The sequence below is a fragment of the Vigna unguiculata genome, chromosome 7 (assembly GCF_004118075.2).
Source record: "Vigna unguiculata cultivar IT97K-499-35 chromosome 7, ASM411807v1, whole genome shotgun sequence".
NCBI classification, from domain to species: domain Eukaryota; kingdom Viridiplantae; phylum Streptophyta; class Magnoliopsida; order Fabales; family Fabaceae; genus Vigna; species Vigna unguiculata.
Genome location: NC_040285.1, coordinates 32,269,992 through 32,295,248, shown reverse-complemented (window position 1 = coordinate 32,295,248; position 25,257 = coordinate 32,269,992). Strand labels below are relative to the sequence as shown.

The window sequence follows — 25,257 nt, the reverse complement described above, 5'->3', positions numbered from 1 at the left end:
AAGGTTGCTGTTATTCCTCCTCTAAATAAATAATTTTGACAAAGTAAAACAAAGAGAAATGTGAACAAATATTTTCTAAATATAATCTTTTAAATATGCCTTCTGTTATAAATTGAAATTTATTAGAAACTATAAAAAATTTTGACTTTCACTTTTCATATAATGATTATATAATAAATTTTAATTAACAAAAAAAGTGTATTAAAGACTGAATTGTTATCTTTTATAAAAAAAAAGTGTACTATGAGCACATTTTGAATTAAAATAATAATAAAAATTAACGCATAATTACCACTTCAATCAAATAAAGTATGCACGATTTTTCTTGAGTTTTAAGCTGCCAAAATTTATAACAATGAAGTCCAAATTTTGGTTTATATAGAATTTGTTATGATCCCATTCAAGTCGCTTCATAGTATCAAAGCTATTGTATGTTTTGGAGCTTTACTCAGTTATAATTTTATTTTTAAAAGACACTTCAAAAAATTAGAAAAAAAAGAATATTTAAACTGCGTTTTGAAAAAAAAAAAATATACACACTTACCACTCAAAAGAATTGCAGAATAACGCACCAATTACACCAAATAAAGCAACATCAATTAACCCATCTAACAAAATAACACTCTTTGACTCAATTATCTGGATCTAGACATTGATGTATGATTCTTGGTGGTTTTTGCACTTGTGGTGACCTCTATTACCTGCAGAGTCATTGTCAATGAGTTTCACCCTACCACACAAGATTAGTCATTTTAACCGTCATAAGAATCCTATGGCTATTCTTAAAAACAAGAGCTCCTGCCCCTTTCATCACGTGACTCATTCCACTCTACATGAGTCTTGAATGAGTATTAGAGTATCAGAATAAACCTCCGGTACTAAATCCTTACATCAATGAACACATTACTAATTAAATCAAATAGGATTTCTCTCATGGAATCTCCTATATTCTCACACAAGCATTTGACAACATATGTCTCTCTTGGAAAATAACTAATTCTTATAATTTTTATTCAATCCAACTTAAACACATTATGCAAACAATATGAGATTTTAGAAATAAAACTGCAGCTTGTGTGAAGTTCCAAAAATTTTGTGTTTACATTCAAATTAAAGATGATTGAATCAAGAACCAAATTCAAAAAGAACCAACTTAATTGAATAACTTTAGAGAAAGTTATGCACCAAGTAAGCAACAAAGATCAATGTTGTCAACAATCAAAACTACAAGGACCTTGCGATAAAAACTGCTCTCATTACAGACTTCCGATTCAAGATCCGACCGGTCAAAGTCAAGAAATATGTGTCTAGGATAAGCTGTTAAAATTTCAACTCGATCCAACAGTTAACAAAGTAGAAACCTTCATTTTACAAAAAGTGTGTAGTGTAGGAAAATGAGTAACGCCACACCATATGCTTCTTGGTTGTGAGATTTTGACTTGTCCCATTGCACAACTTGGTATCTTGCATTTTTATATTTTCAAACTCATTTCAAAGTGGTTTATAGATGATATCAAACTGAATAATTGCAACAATTAATATCTCTCATTCCAATTGCATTCTAAACTACCTAAAATTCTTTAACCCATAGATATGGAACTGGAAAATAGAACTAAATGAGGTAAAAGCTGAGACCTAGCAGAGGTTAAAGTGGAACTGAAGCTTTCAAACAAAAAATAAATGAAAGGGAACATGAGTTTAGAGTTTAAAGTTCTATTAGCTCTTCAGTAAGCTCAATGGAGGATCTTATTGTGCTCCAGAAGAACTTTTGTTTCAGACAAGGGAGAAAAGAGATAGATTGTTTTTGAAAAGTAGACAGAAATAAGAGTTTGTGACCGGAAAGGAAGTTATGAAGATCTCTATTGAGCTGACAGTGAACTCTTTAGTAAAGTCAGACGCAAAACCTTTTTAAATCAGAACAAGGGATTTTACATAGTTTGTTTTAACTTCTAAATAATATAAGACTTATTAAGTGTTCCAAACTTAATTATATAATGTTCACTTGGAGCTATGGATGATTTGTTACACTTGTACATTGTTTTTCTTGGTACAAAACTTTAGAATACAAGAATATCTGAAATTCTTGCACAGATAATAAATAATGCACATACACTTTCTTTTTCAGCCACCATCCAGCGAAGTAAGAAATGCAAGGTGTTTCTACTTCCACGCAACATGTCTTGTTCCAATTTCAAATTACCTTAGTCAAAAACAAAACAAAAACGCAGTCATCCAGGAACACAAGTTTGGCCAGAAAGCCAACCACTCAATCTTGTTTTTCTTTTTCTTTTTTTACTTTTTTATTTAAAGCAACAAGTTTATCCTAATCACTTCAACAAAACTAATTTTGGACAAAAAGGATTACAGAATAAAAAGTGAAGTTTATCTAAAACTAAACCTTTGTATCTATCAGATGCAGGAAAAAAAAATCTGAAAGACATGGATGGAAATTGAAGAGAAATATTTAACTCTAATCTTTGTGAGTCTGGTTGTCAGAATCAGGTGGCCCCCACAAGCTTGGAAAGTCTTGCAAGCACAGCTTTGCTAAACCAAGTTGTTCTGAGTTCACTCACCCTCTCATGTTATGTGATGATTCAATCTCACAGAGAATCTAAGGATTCTTTGAGTGAGCAAGACAACCCTCCAAGAAATGCGGTCATTTCCTCTGGGAACTTCACTATCTCCTACTCCTATTAACACCTCAAAAATATCACCTTTCAACATTCATTTCAAGAAATCACCCACTTTTCCATCATCGGCTTCAACTTCTCCTCATGAATTCTCTTTCTCACAATCAGGTGCCTGCTTTGTCGCTCTTTTCCAAAACTCTGTTTCACTGCTGGATTATGTATGCTTGATTTTTTTTTTTTTTAAGGAATTCAGTAGATGGGTTTCTGTGTCAAACCCTAAATTTTATTATATCAAGTGGATTAATGGGTTTTTTTTTTTTTTTTAATTTTATTCAATTCTTGGAAGCTGGTGATGTCTGAGAATTTAGTCAACTTGTCTTAGGAAGACCGGCTATAGAATTTGTGGTGAAAATGAAGACAGGTGATCGGAGGAGGATTAAGCTAAATGATTTCCTGTGGGTAATCTGGGGAGACATGATTGTAAAAAGAAAATGCTTTTTTAAAATAATATTTAAATGTAATTTTAAGCAAAAAGAAAACGGCAGTGCCATTCTTCAAAGTTATTTGCCCTTCATTTAGTTATACCTTGATCATCAATGAGGAGCATCTTATATAAGCATGGTTAAACTCTTATCCAGGTTCCCATTCTCAGTACTAAGGATTTTGATTTCACCTTATACAGAACAATACTTGTTTTGGTCTAGTAGTCAAAGAGTGATGAAACATTTCATATTCATCGGATCCAGTTTGTCTAAAGGGTGTATTCACTCTTGATTTAATGCTCTTCAAATCAAGGGTACATATATATTGTAGTTTTAGAGGAGATAGATCCTTGATACTTGTTATATTCTGTAGGAATATGTAGAGCAAGTCAAGTAGCAGATTTGTTCCCAACTGTGTCTCCTGAAATAATTGTGCGTGAGGCCAGGTTGGAGGACTGTTGGGAAGTTGCAGAGACTCACTGCAGCTCCTTCTTCCCTGAATATTCCTTCCCACTAGATTTTGTTCTCAGAATGGACAGATTGGTGGCCATGTTGGCAGGATTTACTTTACCAAACGGTTGCAAGAGAAGCTGTTTGGTTGCTGTTATTGGCAATTCACTCACTGAAACTTTCTTGTTTGGAAGTGATGATTTCAAGGTTGGTGGTTTTGATGGGAAATTCAGCCTCAACAAGGGATATGTGGCTGGTATATTAACAGTAGATACTGTTGCTGACTTTCTACCTAGGAAGGGGCCATTGCGCCAGAAAAGGTGAGTTCTTCATATTCTTGGCTCACAACACATTACATTGCTTCTGAATTTCTGCTGATTATTGTAATTTCTGTTGTTTTAAAAATAATGGTAGGACTGGAATTGCATACATATCAAATGTGGCAGTCAGGGAAAAATTTAGGCGGAAGGGAATAGCAAAACTCTTGGTGGCAAAGGCAGAATCACAAGCCAGAAGTTGGAGCTGTCGTGCAATTGCATTACACTGTGATTTCAAAAATCCTGCTGCCACGAAGTTATACCAAGGTCAAGGTTTCAGGTCTATCAAGGTTCCAGAAGGAGCTAACTGGCCTCAGCCAAAGACCTCACCAGATATAAAGTTCAACTTCATGATGAAGCTTCTCAACAACTAAGTTGCTTCTAAATTAGACATGCGTAATAGGCAATATTTATGTTCTGAAACGTAATGTTTTTAAGAAAAAAAAAATGCACATGGAGAAAACAGTCTGTTATTGAACTGTGTACATGAAAATACAAAAGAATTAGAGAAAAAAATCACTTGAGAACCTTTTAGATTGCTCCAGTAGCAGACATTTGTATATCACTTGGCATTCTTTTGCATCTCAATGCAGAATTGGAGTTAAAATTGTCCAACCCCACACTCATGTTAACTCCTTCCATCAAATTTTACATAAAAGACACGTTGCCAAGGTCTTTAGAGTTGTTTTATTGTTCATGGATTAAACTTTTATAATCAGAGGGACTGTCCGATCAATTTTTATTTTTTTTAATTTTGATGTTTTCTCATTTTTCACTTTCTTTTCGTTTTTTTCTTGTCACCAGAATTTGATGCCAATGGATGATTCCTTCAGCAAAAATGTAAAGGCAGCACCTGTCTGGTTAATGGTCCAAAAGTATATCAGAAAAACGTCACTAATATTAAATGCAAAGCACAAAAAAATTACACCGTGGATCTTGATGTCATTAAAATTTCTTTTTTATAGAGATCTCTGATATTTGTAATTCACAAGACAACACACCATTCTCATGACAATAATTTAATTCACCCTCTGTTGCCGCTGATGCAAGTATAGAGAACCTCGTTGTATAACGAAAAAATAGAAGCGAAAGCATTTCCATCGCCGAACTCGATTCTTGTAGGAAGCATTGAATTATGATGCTCCAACAAACTTCTTCAAGGCTGATGTGTCTAAACCTCCAAATCCCTTTACAGCTTCAAGCACAGCAAGTCCGAGCTTCACAGCATCGTCATTACTTGGTGCCTACAGTCACAATTTTGTTAATTCTGATTTAGTTGCATTGCTTAAAAGTTGCATATAAACTCCCCAATACGTGCTGTGCGGGCCTTTACCTCAATGTTAAGGGGAAGTACAGGATCGTGGAGTGATAATCGAAGAAGGAACCATCCACCATAGCCAGAAACTCGGACCTGGTTGAGGATTAGGTCAGACAAGCAATAAATTATTTTGGGAGCAGAAAGTCAGCAAACCAATCAATGCAGAATTGTATGCAAATTCCAATTTTGGAACATATTAGTCCTAATTGTCTCCATAATTTGTCACTGAAAATTTCATCGTCAATGCTAACTAAATAGGCTTACAATTTAGCAATAAGCAGGGACAAACATACCCCTTCGTAGTTCACGGGAGCCTTGTGCAGACTTGGATCAGAGCCAATTGAATTCTCCAATTGTTTCAGTACAGCTTCTCCGTATTCCCGAAAAGATCTAAAAGCTCAGACATGTCAGTGAATTAATGACAATAATGGATGGATGCACACAAACAGAGAATCTTTATACACTAGCTTACCCCTCTTTAAGATCTGGATGGAATTGGTTTATCTTTAATCTCAGTTCTGTAGCAAAAGCTGGTTCCTCAAGCCCTTCTATTAAATCAGTCAAAACCTTGCTTCCACCACCGTTTCCAGAAGCTCTTGCAGCAGCAAGTTTATTTAAGATCTTAACCTGCACAATAAATGTTATATCAAGGCCTTTGTGATAATTTTGAATATTAAACCTAATCTTGGACCCTGCTTAGTTCGGTACAGCAGGATGATAACACATCAATGGAACCTGTTTTCACCCAATCTGATCTATACCTTGATTCTACAACACAGTTATATTCACAATCTATTACAGCGTAGTGTCAAGTCATGGGAAATTTAGTTCAAGTAAGAAGTGTACATATGCTTTGTCTATGGTCCTCTACTAATATCTTCATCATATAGTTGAACGGTTCAACTCCTGAGTGCGTATATCAATAATTGATTAATGAAGAGCAAGTAATTGGGTGATTATTTCGTTTACTTAATGTGACTATTATAATATACCATTAGGTAAGCACCATCATCAAGCCAGTGATTCTCCTTGAGAGCCCCGTGTCCACTGGTTTCAATTGCCAAATGTGACTCCTCTCCTATAGAATTCTGTCAGCAATATTATCACCACAAGTCAAATATTTAACATTTATGAAAATATGAAATTGAAAAATTGAAGAAATATATTAAAAGAAACAAGATGAAAAAAGCGCAATGGAAGCTAGGTATCTAAACGCAAATTATTTCTTAAACTGCTTTCATTTTGCATTTTAGCCAGGTATTACTACTAGGACCCATTTTGAATAAATTTAGCTAAAATGTGCAAGCTTCAAATTTGAAATACTGGCACAGACAAGCACAGGCCACCAGGCATAACTAATCTGATCCATAATTTATTGAATTATGGGCAAGCTCTCATCATACCAAACGAATAGCTTCATCAATCACATTTTTGTAGCCTCTCTTGAACCGATGGTGTTTGCCACCTAAGAAAAATAGTACCAGCAAGTTATTAACTCTAATCTGTTTCCAAGTAATTTGCTATTCGAATTCAATGAAAAGTGTTTTAGTTCATGGTGAAATCTTAAAGGAAGGTGAGAAAGGTCAACTAAAAGGTCATGGCAGTTTAGATTCCTACCAAGTTTCTTCTCGATAAAGGTAGTAAGCCCATCGGAAGTCACACTGTCTGTGACAATAGTTGTTCCAGGATGCTACAGAAAATGAGAGAAGGAAAAGACTGATGAGAAATAATTGATACAGGGAAATGTGAGGTTAAGAAACAAGGTCTGAAATAAGCTAAAGTTAAAAAGCCTTACTTCCTCAAGAACAATAGCTGCCATTAAGGCAATCAAACGATTGCGATTAAATTCACGACCAGTGAAATCCACAGCAGCAGATCTACAGATGGAAGTGGTTGATGCTCAATAAATTTGAAAACGGTAGCCATTTCTTTGCAATCGCTTAGTAATAAGAATCTTACCTGTCCACATCAGTATCAAAGATAATTCCAAGATCAGCTTTGTTGTCGAGGACAGCTTGGGTTATAGCTTTCATTGCTGTCTTATCCTCAGGATTTGGGATGTGATTTGGAAACAAGCCTGAACGAATACAAAATCCATCTGTTACTAACAGTGCATGTACCATAACCAGCTGAAATACTCCTCCAGAAGAAGTTATTACCATCAGGCTCCAAAAATTGACTACCAGAAGTTATTGCCCCCAGAGGTTTCAAAACCTTTTCCTATTCACCGAAAAGTAATATCAAAGATCAAGTTTGATGCAAGAGCCAAAAACCTTAACCAGATAAAAACATTCTAAAATTCTGAATGATTTCAAATTATACACAATAATTTAATCCATTAATTAATTTATGAACTGGTCTTCCCCAGTGTAAAGAAATGAGAAATTTCAGAAAAACTACTAAAATTCTATCTAGAAAAATTATCTATCTAAATGCATAATATAATAATATAAAAAGGTCATCATCAACACTTTTCTCAGCTGATTTTATTTTAAAGATCCTACCGAAACACCATGTATGTCAGAAACACCATTATTTTTTTTAATCAGCGGTTATAACTTTGCCTTTTAGTTTACCCTTTAAAGAACATTTCTCACTTTAGAAGAGTACAATGTTCACAATATTTTATGTAGATATTATATTTCAAGTGAAATTCATAATACTAGAAAGTTATTAACAGAAAAATAAAATTAAGGAGATTAAATATAACTTACTGCAAAAAAACCTCCTGCTCCATTGCCAGCATCAACAACTATATGGAAACCCTCCAATGGTTTCTCTGTGTATAAACAATGCAATAAACTTTAGCAAACAAGATCAGGAAATCGAAAACAAAAGGAAAAACTACAAATTTTACAGAAAAAACTTGAATAATAAAAACAGGTCTCCCAAATAGAGTTGCATTATTCCTCCTCCTCATTTAGAGAACAATGCATTAATTATATCCCCAAATATATTGACTATTGTATAAATACTTAAGTGAAGTCATGCCTATGTTTCCAGCAGCCTTGCGAACCGCTTTTACCAGATCAGATGTATAAGCAATCATGTAATCAACTTTCTTAAAAGTTAATAAAGCTTTTTTCTCTGAATTCTTCAAACTTTCTGGGGTAAATTGATTGTATATGTCTGCAGCCCTCTCTAAGATATCTTTGATGTCAGCCTTCCCAAGCCCACCAGCATTAGTGAAAAATTTGAATCCATTCCTGTTGAAAGGCAGATGACTTGCTGTTCACATACGGGACATTTAATAGTTAGTAGACAAACCAGCATCCAAATTCATTTATCAACGAAAAATAAATTTACGAATTATCAAAGTCAGATTGAAACATAAAAAAAAAAACAGCATTCACAATTCATGGACATTAACAAACAATAAATGCAAAATAATAAGTGGATACAGTACAAAATAAAATGGATACACATGAAAACCAAAGCTGTTGGTATTCAGTGTCTCAGCTTTCAAGTAAATCTATTCCACGCAATTCGTTAAATTTTTAGTAAAAGGAGGTTGTGATATGTCCACACATGGGGAAGTCTTACATATTCTGCCTCAATTTTTTAGGTGCGGCTTATATATCTGTTAGACAACATCACTTAATTCCAATTGATTTTAAGATGAAATCCGACATGGTATCAAAGCCTACAACTCATTTTGGTAGTTGCTTATTTTGATAGACTAGCCTAGTTTGGCAGATATCTGAGGGAATGGGGTGTTGGGAAGTCTCAAATGGTCTGCCTCAATTCTTGGAGTGTGGCTTATATATTAGTTGGACAGCTTCACTTAACACCAATAGGTTTTAAGATGAAAAATGATACCATAGTCTCTATAGATCAATCTAAAATGGATTTTGCATAAATGGGCAAGTTGGCGAAATATTAAAAGTTAAAACAATGCCATTTAGAACTTTATGATGTACCTGTTATCATAATAGATCCATCAGCAGGACACAAAAATGCTTCATCCTTTGTGAGTGTGCAATTGAACATGGCCGGTGTTGATGCTAATCTAGAAAGGAAAAGACAGTATTAAATAAATTAGTTAGGCCATGAAAACAGTTGGGTAATAATATTAGGCTGAAATTTGCTTTTAGTTCCTGTAAAACAAACATGGTTTTGACTTTTGTCCTAATGTATATTTTGAAATTATGCAAGTCTTGATTTTAATCTTTATTAAATATTTTTGTTTCCAAAATATAAAATCACTTTTTGTCTATAAAGTTCGTATCAAGGTATATAAATAACATTTAATTTAGGGGTTTAGAAAAAATTTTAGAGTTAGACATTGTACTTAAGTATTACTTGGGATGGTCAATTTCTGTTAAACATATGTAATTGAAGAGTGTCACATAACGGTAGGGACTGGAAATAAGATTTTCAACAATTTTTAAGAATTAAAATCAAAACGCTAATTTTGCAGAGACTAGAAGCATATTTACGTTTATAATACCAAATATCCATGGTAAAATTTATCAAACAAAATAACATATGCTGAAACAGAAACACAGGGAAGTATTATCATATCAGAAAAAATGAGCTAATCAAATGGTTACGCATATAAGATGCAACCAAGAAGCAGATGAACTAGTCACTATAGCATCTTAATAGTTACAGCTTATACACTCAAGTTAGTTTTCCTACAGGTGATTAGACAATAAAATAACCAGATAGTCAGGTGAAAACCAGGCTCAACAACAATATAGAAGTACAGTAAAAAACTGAGTAATTCCTTAGTAAATAGCACAAGAAGCCCCTAAAACTAAGTAATTATTTTGAGTTTTTCGGTGATCAACAGTGAACTCATTAACACAATAGTTACTAGTAAGCAACTTTTAATTATTTCCAAAACAACTCGATCTTGTTTTTTAGCGCTAACATCTTGTTTATCTTCCCCAATACCTTAAGCAACAAAATCTCTATTGGTTATCTTACATCAATGACAGAAGTTCGTTACTGGTCCAGTGCTAACACTCAAAACCACTTTACAAATTTGATCCCAATTTTTGGTACAAACGCACTACAAACTCTAGCATGTCTCCCAATAACTTTAGTTTTTTTCTCAACAAGTAAACCCATCACTATTGCCATCCTCAAATTATAATGTACTAAGAGTTTGTCATTCACCTTCTTCACAGTTTCCAGCTTCAAACCAAAACTTTCCGCATAGTTTGATCAAATTAACTGAATATCCATGCTCAAATCTGATTATATTATCTTGAAACAAGAGTATCAGTGTAATAGTATATGCTTGAACAGTAATTGCAGACATTGGGGGTTTAAAACCAATACACTTTATCATGCAAACAAAAAATGCAAATATTTTTCAAGAAAAAATTGGTATCACCTACCCGTAGTGGACAAATTCTACGCCAGCACCGGCAAGACCTCGAGAAATTGCATTCTGAAATTTGACAATGGACAAACATTTAGTTTCATAACCATCCGAGTTTTAACACAATGAACAATCAATTTATTTAAAGGTGGGTGTTAAAAAAAATGTTATACAGAACAATCTAACCTGTAATAATTTGGCTGATATTCGGGTATCATGGCCAATAGAAACTCTCAAATGCTGAGAAGAATCAGCTTTTTTTTTCTCCATCAACCATGCAGCAAAAGCAGCTCCTATTGCCTCAGCAACAGGTTCAGTAAGGTTAACTTTCTCTCCCTCGACACCATCAATAGCCACACCACGTATGTCACTGTTAAGTTAATTTCATTTATAAGTTTATATGAGTCAGTGTGCAGGATGTAAGCCCAATAAATGCTTGTACATCTTTTTTTAATCAAAAGGGAAATATGCTATTGCATCACTAGTTTACAATCCAAACCAGGTTAGCGCTACAACCTCCACCAATCATATGCAGCATTTGTTATACAATTAATAGAAAAAAGAAATACAAAAGTGGGGGACCAAACCAAAACCCACTAAGGGAATCCGAAATGTGTACAAAATTGAGAGACAATATATATAGGTACTTCATCTCACCCTGTAAAAATTAAAATTCTAAAAGCATCAGCAGCTAAACAATCCGTAGGCCTATTTCCCTCCCAAAAAATGTGTGAAAATCTAGAGTGTATATTCTTAATAGACTCCAAAAACATTATTATATCTTTCCTTAACTTCCAAGGAACTCAGGAACTATCAGAAGAAGCTTTCACATTTAGCAAAAAATGGATCTCCACCCAAAGAGCTCTCAACCTTTTTGAAGAGTGATATCAAAAGCCTGAGTAACACCCAAGAATTCAGCTTCATAAGTTGAATCTGCTTGTAAAAATGCTAGCCATCTTAATGAAAAGGAAGATGGGATATTTTAGCTAGAAGCTTTCTTTAAATATAATACAAGTCATTATTATACTGAACGTGAAAAGATTATATTCGAATTACAAAATATTTTACATGAAATAATTCACTTTTAATTTTTGCGTGAAGTAGCAAAGTAACCTCTTCAGAAATAAATAGAATACAATAAGTTTCATTTGTTGTTCTATTTTGTCTAAATGCCTAGACATACACAACATAGACTGTGTACCGCAAATCATCAATCGAAAAGGTAATGGAAAGGAAAGGAGCAAAGATGATTCAACTATATTCCATGTTCATCTCGTTTCCTCTTTTAACCATTCAGAACCTTTACAGAGTACTTCGCTTCCTGTTTTGATGTTTTCATCTCTTCCTTTTCACTTAGTCTCTCTCTCTGTCTCTCCAAATAATTAACAGAGGCAACCATCATTTGACTAAAATAAGGTATGGAAAGAAAAAAACGAAGGCCTAAACAAATTTCTATGATGATGAGAAAAAGGAGGGGGCAGATAGTCCGCTGAAGAAGCAGATTTTGTAGAAATATAAACTTATTAGCAAGATTGCTTTAATGAAGTGATCTTCACCTGCCATTCTGAAGCTTTAGAAAATCTGTCTTGTCTAGATATGGCAAAGCAGTAGCAGATGCAGACGAAGAAGCTGCAACCACAAGTCCAAATGAAATGTAAGGAACAAGCATCTATTACAAAACATGCTAGTTAAAAACCAACAAAAGGTTGAAGATATGCCTATATACAGATACTAACACGATATTCTTACACCTAAGAAGCCTGTAAATGAAGGGTTAAAAAGAGCAATATTTTAAAAGTGTTTAAACGTATGAGTATTTTCGCTTCATATGAACCAGTATAATTAGAATCTAGAACAGACCATTGCAGTGAAAATTTCTCTGGACACTAAAATGATTCTGGGGTTTGTATAAAGTGCGCAATTGCATGGAAGAGGCAGTCCATGCCAACTTCCCTAGCGGAGAGGGAAGGTTTGAGTTGCGGGGATAAGGGGCAAAATAATAGTCCCTTCGACCCTGTGACTGTGAAGCGAACAACTGTGTATTCTGTTGGAAGCTGTGTGACACAAAAACATTTTGGACAATCTTCCCTGATGTCGCTGCATATAAACATTCACACCTTTATCAGATCATTTAGATTTCCAGGTAAACAAAAACTCTCCACCGATTACATCTTTCTGGTCATCATGTGGGGTGAATTATTTCTCTATCTCTAGCTGTTCAAAGCAAAATTTCATGAAACTTGGATTGTACGAACACCCAACAACACGTTCCGATTCCAATTATTATCATCATTATTATCGTCAAGCATTGAATAATTAATTCGATAAGCAATTTAAGAACGACAACGACGGCACGCAATTGAATTGAATGGATGAACAGAATGAAGGAAGAAGTAAGGGGTTGAAATAGAATAAGACCTGCCATGTGACGTGATCAAAGTTGCAGAGATGGCGCTTGAATTGCTTTGACGGAGAACTAGAGAAAGTGCAAACCTGTTTGTGTTTTCAATTTTTTCTGTAACCTTCTTCCACTTCAGTTTAGTTCAGTTCCACCTACTTCGCTTCACAACAAACAAACCTTGCACACGTGACTTCATGTTACCATTCACTCACACCCATCTCACTATTCCAAATTTGCTATTCCCATTTTTATTCTTATTCCTATTCCTATTCCTTTGATTTTTCAAGTTTTGTCTATAACAGGGACAGAGATTGAATTTTTGTCTTGCACAATCATCAGATAAACTGTACCATAGCATCCTCATCCACTGACCCAATATATTTGTGATATAAAAGTAATTTATCTTATTCATATTAGATAAATAAAAATATTATTTTATTCAACAAAATATTTATTATATTTGAGATGAACAAAATTATTTTGTGTTTATTTTCTGAGTAATTTATAAATATAGAAGTGTGTTTAATGTTCGTTAACTTGTACAATAAACACACGGAATAAAATAAATATGTACTAAATTAAACCGGTTAGATTTTATCCAAATAGTTGCTTTATCATTTCCGTCTTTTCGATTAAGCTCCTCAGATTTATGTTTTCCTCTTTCTGTCTATTTGTGTAAATATACTATTTTTTTTTAATTTGTCAAATAATTATGCCTAATATTTTATTTTTTGAGCTATCGAATTATTAAACTTATTAAAAAAACATAAAATCAAATACTAAATTAAATACATTATTTAACGAGTTAATAAAAATATATCGTTAAAGAAATAAAAACTAACTACCCACTAACCTGTTAAAAATACTATCCTCTAACAAAAATTAGTTTTGCTTTTACTTCAACTAGAATACGTAAAATATTATTTCCATTAAATTTTTCAATCAAACTAAAAATAAAATAAAAAATATTCCGCGTGCAGCTATTTCATGCAAGAGTCGTCAACGTGTGATATATATATATATATATATATATATATATATATATATATATATATATATATATTCACAATGAAAATTAATTTTGTTAAAGCAATAATAAAATTTTAAGTTCTAATGAAGATAAAATGATAATTTGTGGTGTCTTTTTTATAAAAGGTAAAAGTTTAGGGTACTTTGATGGTCATTTTCCCAAAAATTTGAGTTAGTGGTGTGAAAGGAAAGAGGGAAATGTAAATTAGCAAGATGTATACTCCTTCGGAGATATCGATTCGGCAAAGCGTCCAGTTTAAGGTATCTCATAAGGGCTTTTACTTTCTGCACTCATATACTTTCAACTACACCTCCATTAGTTTTAAAATATAATTATACACTTTGTACAAGTAACCTGTTCTGAAAAGCTTTATAGAATTTTGAAAATAAGATATTTGGAACAAATTTGATAAAATAATATTTCCAGTACGAACTTTTTATAATAATGAAATTTCTAAAATAAGTTTTCTAAAATATATGATATATTTTAGAATGAGTCTTTTTAAAACAAGATTTCCATACTATGAGCTTTTCCAAATAGAGTTTCTATAAAATGCATTATAGAATACAAATGATAACTTTCAAAATCAGTTTTTTTTTTTTCAGAATAAACACTTTTTTGTTTTTCTTATTCTCAAAGAGTGCAGTAGAAGACGATGGTACAATGCCGATGGCACAGGGGCGGTGGCAGTAATAGCAACAGCAGTTACGTGGTACAGTAAAGGAAGACAAGTAAATCTTGCTCTATTAATATGGGCGTGAAGTTAGTAGTAATGGGGAGTGCAAGTAGAAAACATCCCATAATAATGACAGCAATAATGGATTCATTTTTCTCATGGATCCATCTTGCCTGGCCCATACAATCATGGACCTTAAGCTGGAAACAATAGTACTAGTTTAACTTTTTGGGCTCCGATTAGACAAACATTTGCCTTGAGTGAAAATCAACCCCCACAGACAACAAATTAATCGGAGGTTATTTATAACTTAGTTGGTTTTGTTCCACCTTAAAATCAAATTTAATTAGATTCGCTTCATTAATTTTTTTTTTCTATACAAAAGTTAGATAGTTCAAATTGCACTTATCTGACTAAAATTGTGTTGATTCATTTGAGGTCACTGGGTTAGCTTAAAAAAATTATTACATTTTTAAATTTTTATTTTATGCTTTGCTTACAATATAAATTTTCAAATTAATATTACTGTAAAATGTTTTGTATTCTTTCATAATTTTTAACAATAATTAAGTGATTTCAATTATTAATATTATTTTCAGTTAATATATAACATTTATGTAGCTATTATTTTATACATTTGAATTATTTTACCTGCAATCTCTTAAAGAATTTCGATACTATACATAAGCAATTACATTTAGGAACAACGGATAAAAAGTTAACACAAACGAAAAAGTGAAAAAAAAAAAGCAGAAAAGTTTAAAATACTAAAATATAAATTGTATAATGTAAAAGTTTTTTCTTAAGAAAAACTATATTGATCGATGTAAGACTACACATATACTTCAAAGTAGATCGACTACAAAATACAAAATACTTCAAAATGAATCTAAATATATTTGGTTGGTAGTAACGTACAATCTTCTAAAAAGGTAAACAATTTAGTCCAAAATCCCAGAAAATATCAGAGTCTAAAACTGAGATTTAAGGATTTTATTTGATTTTTATATGTTATCATTCATGAAAAAAAAAAAGGTACTACTAAGATTTCATTGCTAGTAAATTTTACTAACAAAAGATTGTGTGTAGAAATCACTGCATGAAGGAAGTTTTGCACTTTGATCACTGAAGTAAATGGGGCTAGATACAGTCAACTCCATAGACAGATGACAACTACTAGAGCAATTTCACAATCACACATACATCCATGTTTGAAAATGGTGGTTTTGACTTTTTAATGTTGGAATACCAACTTTTCTGACCCAACAAATGCAACCAGCTTGTTCAATTTCGATGTTCCATATGTTTTAAAAGCAATCAAAAAACAAGACATGGAAGCAGATGAAGTTGACCATGGACAATCCCCAATCCCCATGTGGGAAATCTGATACATTTTAGTTGACTTACGAAGAAACCTCTCGGGATCTGTGATTCATCCAAAAAAATTAACATGGCAGGGTTAGCCAACTATTTCCAGCCATTATAATAAACCTTCATTAACCTTCACATGCAAACCCTACACCCTTATATTAAATTATTAAACAAGTGTGCATACATAATCTTTGTCCAACACAAAAACACACATTGTGCCGATGTTGGGGGCATCAAATACTTGAATTGAGCTGTGTTTCTTGACCTTTCTTTCTATATCTTTCTTTGCTTCGGAAAAAAATAACTATATATTATACTAACAACATCACACGCACCCACACACAGTTGAGTAAGTCATAATCTGAAGTTCATGTGAGGGCAAAAAAATTCATATATCTGGGATGGGATCCCAAGAGATCATTTACTCTTTTTCCTGTAACTGCGCCATACTTGGGGATCGTAATGTGGATTACTAAGCTATTCATTTCGCCATTTTATAGGCGGAACAGTAGCTTTTGTTTTATTTTTTCTATATTTTATCATCTGCATGCCATTTCTTTATTTCTTTCCATTGATTATAGCAACTTACAGAAGAATGAAATGTGCCCAACTTTTTGCAGTATAATTACTGGTCAATGTATTGGTATCGTACCTATGCAGATTAAAACTATATCCAAACACCACCATTTATTACTTAAAATTATCTTTTCTGACTTCATCATTTACAGCTATATGTTAATCAATACTTAAACTGCACTTTCTGTGTAAAAAGTTTAATAATCTTACCATATCTGTCACATATCTTATATATAAAGCACCTAAGACAATTTTATCGTGAAACAGCCCTACATATTCATACACCGAAAAGAAAATTAGGTTAGAAGTAAATATAGTGTTTCATACAACACAAGTCATTTATAAATACTAAACTACCAATTATTTGCGGTCATTCATATATATAAAGCATGTCCAACCTTAACAGTTAAACAACGCCATTTCCATCTAACTTTTTTTTATTCTCATGAATAAGAGGCTCACGTGCATTTTTCTCTCCAAATTATTGTCTTTTGTTTCATATTGTACCATTTACCACTTTCTTCTCTCGTAGACTTTTTAGGTATACCATCCAGCTAACACACACACACACACACACAATATATATATATATATATATATATATATATATATATATATATATATATATATATATATATATATATATATATATATGACTGAACCTGTTGCTCGTCACAAGTGGCTAACATAGTTCACATATGCAGAATAGACTGAATTTAATTATTAATGAATTTTGCCAATTTTTCTTTCACATTCAACGACCTGAAACCTTGTAGTGTATATATTTTTCCTTTGAAGAAATAAAAATCTAACGAGGCACATAATCAAAGACTGATCTTTCCATCACAACAACCATTATATGAATGAATTATAGATTTAATTAATGGCGGGTGACACCCATATGTTGAAGAGGAGGTGGAGGGGAAATTCAATTACAATACACTTAAATATGGATTTCATTGCTAGATCTGTGATGATGATTTGTGAATCGAGAAATATTGTATCTTCTTAGAATTTTTTTTTCTTATGTTTTTTCATTATTATATGAAATAGAAAATTTAAATTGATGTGTTTTTTATTGTAAAACGTTAAAAAAAACATTGAATACTTTATTTGTTTGGTAAATAAAAAAAATATTATAAGAATTTGTAGAATTAATTTATGAATGCCAGCCCATCAGAGTCAACCTTATCTTATATACTAACCGATGGTTGGGAAATTAGATGCAGGTTGCTTCACATGATAACAGTAGTAGGATTAACTATTGCTTCACCACTAGGATATTTATCGAAAAAGACGAACGACATAACTATTATTGATGGCAATAGTTTTGCCATTTTAAATTGGTGCAGAGAAAAAAACTTAACTGGTAGTTTTAGAGATGATACAATAGTCAAGAATATATAATTGTTATACTTTAAGCTATATTTCAGGAGGAAAAATGTTTGCATTGTTTAGATTCAATTTGTTCTAAGTGTTATATATTAACTTGTTCGTAATATTTTCAATGCAGTTGGTAAAAAGCGTGTGCTTGCGCTTTTGAGAAGAGAATAAAGGGAAAATAACTATATATAGTAAAAAAATAAAAGTTAAGTCATAAAAAAATTGGGTATTATCCGATAGTAAAAAAGATTAACAACAAAAGTCAAATATTAAAATGTTGTGTGTTTTGACTTATTATATATATGTACATAGTAATTTTTGTATGGATTCACTTGTTTACCTTGTTGAGATCCATTTAAATGAATATATTTGGTGATGTGAGACAACTGTCTTTGTTTTTTAATTATTCCGAACATGATTGATGTTGGCAATATTTGGCAGTTGTTACCACGTAACATCATCATTTTCTGTGTTTGTTTTTTATTTTTGGGAGAAAGGGTTATGGAGAATCTTGGTGAAGTAGATACTTTTCCACCTAAGGCACACGGTTTATTGTCCAATTGTGAGGTAAAACGGCAAACGGAGTCTACAACAAGGTGCTGTTCCCTACTTGCTATATCTTTGCCTGCATTGTGATTATCAACTTCAACTTGATATCATATTTACCCAATCTCTGTATTTCCATTTTATATTCAGAGTTGATATCCTTGTCTTAATGCTCCAATGTCCCAGAAAACTTCGTGTGCAGTGAGTGTATGTGTATCTTCATCCTGAGATCACCACCGCTACGTGGGCCATACCACTGTGAAATTCAAATAACAAAGAACGTTTTTGTTTTATTTGGGACTGCACTTGTTGATTAGTTCATTGTCCCCTAAAGTAACTACAAAGAGGAAACTAATCAATTGACCACTTCTTCATCTTGCTAGGTAAACTAATCAATGCATCAAGAAAGTGAAGTTTAGTAGATACTTCTCACTGTTTCTATGCCAAGTATCTTCATTTTAGATGGTTTGTTTTCCTAACTCATGTTAAGGTTTAATTTAGGAAATACTCCTAAGCAACGGGGACAAGCGTTTTGGCTTGCAATAAGTTTCAATTGTCAAATTCAAACACCGACATTTATGTTTTTTGCTGACCGTTACAATCCTCAAGCTTTGCGTAGGACAACTACTCTGACTCAGAATTCTGGTTTTTCAGGAATGATAAAAGTGTCCAAACAGAAAGGAATTGATAATTTTGGATAAAGATCACCTTGAGAAGTTTATGGAAACTCGAATATTAAATGAAGAAGACAATCTCTACGATGAGTTACATCATATCCCATAATTGGAAGAGGGATTCTCCCTCATTAAAGAAATGTAGCAAGACAGAAAACTTAAGTGAGTGCAAGTTAACAAAAATATTACCCCTCTAGTTTTCACGATTACACAGTTGGAATAACAACTCATAATAGTTATGATGTTTCTGAATCAAATGGGTAATATTTTTGTTAACTTGCACCTAAGTACAATTATGCCGAAGGAAAAACAACGCCTATACAACAAAGGAAGCACTAGAGCTGTTGAAATATGTTAAAAATAGTTAGCCGCAAGATTTCTTCAAGAACTCACTGGCGCAGCAACTGAAAATAAGTTGATCAGTTACAAAGCAATGCATAACGTGTTAACGTTGTCGGATCCCAGATCAGCCTTGTGCTGATCCTTGTACCAGGGAGACCCTCCATCAGAGTTATTCTCAATTGGGCTATTTTGGTGCAAAGCAGAACCTAGGCCATCAGAAGCATTAGAAGTCTTGAGCGAATTCCCCTCAGACACACTATTCCCAGTTGTACTTGCAGAGCTGGTGTTTGAACAGTGTTGCTCGGTGTGAATAAGTTTTCCAAATAACAAGATGTGGGGTGCTTTTGTTGCATTCAATTCCTTAAAATTCGGGTTGGGATTTCCCACAGTCAACAGACAAGATATGTCAACATTGGTCTTATTAGTGGTAGTATTAGAAGTGGTGTTCTTATAGGTTCCACAAGGAGGCCTAACAGGTTTTGTTGCATGGTCAAGCCTAGAGAAACCACCTAGAAGCATGTCTGCTGGGAGCTTGTTGAAGGGAAAATCAGATGGAGATAGTCCAAATTGAGCATGCCTGGCTCCCTGTATGCCTGCAGAACTATTATTTTCAATGTTACAAAGAGAGTTGGTATAATTCAGAAGATTGCTAGAGAAAGATGGCATTGGAAGTTGGTTGATGACTTGAAAATATGGGTCATTTAGGAAGCGTTGTTTCTTCCTAGGAGGTGAGTATGCAGAGAGATTGAAGCTGGGCATGTTAGAGACTAGTTCAACCAGCCAAGGGTTTACACACTTCACATTCTGAAGTAAATCTGGTTCATCCCATACCACCTGAAACGTGACATCACAAATTATGGATTATTTTCATGTTTAACCATACTTTAAGCCAAAACAGTACCAACCAACAAAAAAATAAAGACAAACATCCTCCCATAGTATTGTTAAAAGGTAAAAGGTAAAGGTAACTCGGACTTCCAAAAGTAAAGCTCAATCATCAAAAGCACTCTATGGAGACAGTGCCTAATTCAAGCAACAATGGTACTTGCTAGAAAGAATTTGTCAGCACTGAACAGACATGCTTAAAATGATGAAAAACGATTTGCTACTTTACTGTAGTTCAACAGTTATTACTATTCACCGTTATTTTTAATTGAAATGGTCCTAGAACAGTAAGAAAATCCGTTTATAGAGAACGAATATATTTTAAATTAAAATGCTGCTGAACACAGCACATATAATTTGCACAATTCAGAGTATGATTCAGCAACTGCTTAACAGGAAAGGCGCACAACACATAAATAAGAAAGATAAACAAAAACATTGCATCAGGAAATAATCATCTTGTCTGACAAAGTGTATACTGTGCTACATCTTTTTTAAGCATTGAATAGTTTTAGAATGAGGTTGAAAAGGAGTAAACTGGAAATCCAATGAACAGTTTATCCATTGATGGAGCAATGTCACTGTTGGTCAAATCAGTACCACACGGAGAGAATAAAAGTATAGCCTCTGAGCAAAGACAAGTTGAGGAAGGGGATCTGAACAAGTTATCATGTTAATGTAATAGTAAAAGGAAATCCATAATGGGGTGTAGTGTACCTGCAGAAGACGCCAAGGAGAATCAGGCCAACGAATGGGATCTGCAACCTGAACAGAAGAAATGGTGCCCATGAACCAGCTAATCCTGGAAGAATCCTCAGTTTCAAAGGGCATTTTGAATCTCATCCCAGAACACCACTGAATTTGCATTGCAGCCTTCACAACAGAAGCCTTAACACAAAACTCAGGGGAACTAGCCCTTGGATAGTACACAACCTCGAAGGGCCTACCATTGACAGCACAAGCTACGGCCTCAAGAACAGATTCAGCAGCCACTCTTCCCACCATCTCGTCACCACCGCCTTTTGCACCACCCATCATGTTGTTCTCACTCCCACACAAGAATCCAGAAACCCCACCAAAGAGAGGGTTCCATCCGGAAGAGAACTCAGACCCTCCACCAATCCCCTTCTTAGCCCTCCTTATCCCAACACAAAGATCCCCGTTTTCTGCCCTCAGAAACACAATGGAGTCCCCAGCAACAAGCCTCTTCTGATTCACAAAATTGCTCCATCCTGTGGTCAAAAGATGCCTCCTAGGCGTTCCTCTATAGATATGCCTGAACTTCCAGCACTGTCCATGCATATCCTTGGCGATGATTGTCTGAACTGGAGGCTCGGCTGAATAGTCCAACCTCGGGAAGATGGTTTCTGCACAGTAACGAGGCACAGAAAAACCTCCACCATTGTTGGCATCAGATTGTGTGAGTGTCTTGGCAAAAGAGGTAGGAGGTTTCTCTTGACCCTCCGCTCCAGTGTTCCCCAAGAAACAATCATCCTCCAAATCCAATTCATGTTCCCTCAAAGGGATCAGCCTCATTTTGACATACACCTCATCTGTGTCAGGGTCTGCCATGTATTTCATGGCAGAGAGTCTGCAAGGGACGAGTGGTGGAACCCGGGTTTGGCCAAAATCTACTTTCCCATGAGCGTGTTCCGCGTGGCCCTGGGGAAAGTAAAAGACTTTTGTGTTGAGAGGTGGCATTTGAACCATGGCACCAGCACAGGCATGCCACAGTTGAGAATCTAAGCACCTTTCTGAACCCCTCTCCATGTTTTCCATAACCTTAAACATCTCAATGCAAAATATTAAATATCCTCGCTTTCCACGAGAAAAGACAACCCAGAGAAAAGGTTTGAAGGAAATAAGGTGTGTCTTCTTCTAGTGGCCAACAGATGAAGGTATGGAAGGAGAAAGGATGGAGATGGAGAGAGGAGAAAAGGGTTGTTTGAAGTATGTGAGAAGAGAAGGTGGTTAGATTGTGACTGTTGATGAAAGCAGGAGAAGAAGATTGTTGTAAATAAAGAGAAAGGTGAATGTGTTGGTGATTGGTGGAAGAAGAAAAAGTAGAGAGAGAATATGTGATGTGGAAGAAGAGAAGAGAAGAGAAAAGAAGAGTGGGGAGTGAGAGAGAGTGGGATGTTGGAAGTACATAAAGACACACTGCTCTCTCTCTCTCTCTCACTGTCACACGCGTATGTGGTTCTCTCAGTTGCCGACCATAACACAAACATGAATTGAAAATCGACATTACAGTTTACAACTCACGTACTCATAAATGATAAAACCATATAATAATATCTTTTTTTATGTCACTGTCAAATTATATATAAATATATATGATTTATTTTCGTTTAGTAAAGAAATGAATAAAGTGAAAAATAAAAAATAATAGTTATTTGATTGAAATATATATATATATATATATATATATATATTTGTTTTTAACTTACTATTATTATATATTTATTTTTTAAATATTGATTTATTTTTATTTAAAAAATATGAAAAAATGCCAATGATTAATTATGAAATATCTAGTAAACCAACCTTTTTTCTTTCTTAATAAAGTTATTCTCTTTTTCTTCTTTTCTTTTTTTTAATTTTCTGTTTTAATCGGTCACTTATCACTTATTCAAACATTAAATATATTTTTATTCACAAAATATTATGAGGTTTCCTTTAATTTTTTATTTTTTAAAAACTAATTTTAAATTTTGTCTTTTTTTATATAAACTCTATATTAATTAGATGTGTATATTTAGATGTTTTTTTAAAGCATTAAGGTAGTGTTTAAATCAGAAAAGAATAATTTTGAGGAATAAATGAAATTGAGAGGATAAAAAAAATATTGTAAGGTTGTTTAGAATAAGGGATGAATAGAGAGATTTAAATGAAAAGTTTATGGAAGTTTATAAATGATACTATGAATGTAATAGATTAGAAAAAATGTTTTAACAAATACAAAATTATGTTTACCAATTTATCTTTATGATGAAATGTGATATAAATTATAATATAAATGATGGAAATTATATTAAAATAAAATTGAATTTATTAATTATAATAAAAATATTAAATTGGAAAAATAAAATAAATTACGAATAAATTAACTAAATTATGATTATTGTATTTTTTAAACATAAACTAAATGAAGTTAATTTCTAAAAACAAGTAATTAAAATTGTATGTACTAAAATATGCGAATATTATTTTAATGAAATACAATACATGTCACAAAAATAATATGAAGTTACCGTTTTTTTTAATTAAATTAAATTTAACTAAATTATAATTATGTCATACAAATTAAATAACTAAATTAATATATATATATATATATATATATATATACTTACATATATATATATATACTTACATATATATATATATATATATATATATATATATATATATATATATATATTGTATATATCGTATACAATTAAGTGTATATATTGCATACTTTGTTTTAAAATAAAGTTAGGGTTAGTTTGTTTTAGTAAGCAAAAATTATTTCAGATTTTTGCATTAAAAGGTAAATGGATAAAAGTTTATTTTTACTATCCTCCAAATTAATAAACATACATGAAAACAAACGATCAACAAGTTGGTCGTCTTTCCACACACAAAGACATTAATATTGTGTTTTTTGCACAAATTTATTATGCAAAAAGATCACGAAGTAAGGAATAAGAGATATTTTACGTATTTTTTTCAGGATGATAAAGGGAGATGGTGAGAGAGGATTAACATGATTCCTATGAGATGTCATTCTGCTATACATGATAAGATTAGAGGGTGATGCAGGAAAAAATACTAAATTATTCTCGCTACTATTAAAAATAAAATAAAATCTCTATATAAATAAACTATTTCTTACGTAAATATTTAATATGTAAATGTTAAATTTATTTTCATACCAAATATATTGTATTATTCATTTTTTTATAAATAATTTTTTTTATAATTTCAATCATTCAATAAAATTTTAAAAAAAAATTATTTATATATCATTTCTTATTACTTTTAACATTAAAGACATTAGTGTAATCTAACTTTTTTATCTATTAATTTTTTTTAATATATTACATCAATTAATTTAATCACAAACTTTATTCTCTAATCTACTCCAAAATCACCTACAAATCCCTCCCACCTTCGCCCAAATCAATGTATAAAAAAGAACACAGCCTAACACTATCATCCCAAACACATCACACAAACACACACACACTCCCACCCTCGCCCAAATCAATGTATAAAAAAGAACACAGCCTAACACTATCATCCCAAACACATCACACACACACACACTCCCACCCTCGCCCAAATCAATGTATAAAAAAGAACACAGCCTAACACTATCATCCTAAACACATCACACACACGCACACACACACATACACATATTATATGTTGTATACAATTTTTATTCTTACTATATAAAATTGTTAAGTCTACTTAATCATATTATTAATATTTTTATGTGATAAATTAATATAAATTTATTACAATAATGTAGTTATTTAATTCATTAACAGTTGTTCAACGATAGCTTAATTTTGCAATATTTATAATACTAAATGTGAAATATAAGGATAAAATCCCATGATTAAAATTTCAGTATATATTATTTTAAAGCAATGCGGTACATAGTTTTATTAAAACTGTGAAAAAAAGAATTAAGAAAAAACATTTAATATAAAATGTTGAATAATTTAATTTTGAATTCCTGATATCTTTAAGCAGAAATTAGCAATCTAAAACGCTGCAATAAATAAAGCAGAGACGCTCTTACCACGATAAGAAACCACATGCAAATAAAGACATGACCTAAAGTTGCG

The 25,257-nt window shown here is 32.7% G+C and overlaps 3 protein-coding genes across 4 annotated transcripts; 1 reads left to right on the top strand and 2 right to left on the bottom strand.

The window, feature by feature from the left end:
• Positions 1-2,409: 2,409 nt before the first annotated feature.
• Positions 2,410-4,558, top strand: LOC114190656. Its single transcript, XM_028079621.1, has 3 exons — positions 2,410-2,798; positions 3,486-3,882; positions 3,977-4,558. Exons 1-3 carry the CDS (start codon positions 2,651-2,653, stop codon positions 4,251-4,253), a joined length of 822 nt encoding a protein of 273 aa, XP_027935422.1. The 5' UTR covers positions 2,410-2,650; the 3' UTR covers positions 4,254-4,558.
• A 197-nt stretch (positions 4,559-4,755) lies between these two features.
• LOC114190654 (phosphoglucomutase) lies at positions 4,756-13,199 on the bottom strand. Of its 2 annotated transcripts, XM_028079619.1 has the most exons (18): positions 12,948-13,199; positions 12,390-12,626; positions 12,086-12,158; positions 10,716-10,899; positions 10,546-10,598; positions 9,118-9,206; positions 8,189-8,425; positions 7,912-7,976; positions 7,357-7,417; positions 7,157-7,274; positions 6,993-7,074; positions 6,815-6,887; positions 6,601-6,662; positions 6,190-6,285; positions 5,670-5,824; positions 5,491-5,587; positions 5,213-5,290; positions 4,756-5,123 (listed from the first exon to the last, which is right to left on the bottom strand). In XM_028079619.1, the coding sequence occupies exons 1-18, from the start codon at positions 12,952-12,954 to the stop codon at positions 5,013-5,015; spliced, it is 1,878 nt and encodes a 625-aa protein (XP_027935420.1). In that variant the 5' UTR covers positions 12,955-13,199; the 3' UTR covers positions 4,756-5,012. The 2 variants fall into 2 exon arrangements, with proteins under 2 accessions (XP_027935420.1, XP_027935421.1); XM_028079620.1 differs by lacking the exon at positions 12,390-12,626 and having other exon boundaries at positions 12,948-13,196.
• Positions 13,200-19,229: 6,030 nt separating this feature from the next.
• LOC114191999 (auxin response factor 18-like) lies at positions 19,230-22,563 on the bottom strand. Its single transcript, XM_028081496.1, has 2 exons — positions 21,131-22,563; positions 19,230-20,362 (listed from the first exon to the last, which is right to left on the bottom strand). Exons 1-2 carry the CDS (start codon positions 22,202-22,204, stop codon positions 19,610-19,612), a joined length of 1,827 nt encoding a protein of 608 aa, XP_027937297.1. The 5' UTR covers positions 22,205-22,563; the 3' UTR covers positions 19,230-19,609.
• Between the last annotated feature and the right edge of the window lie 2,694 nt (positions 22,564-25,257).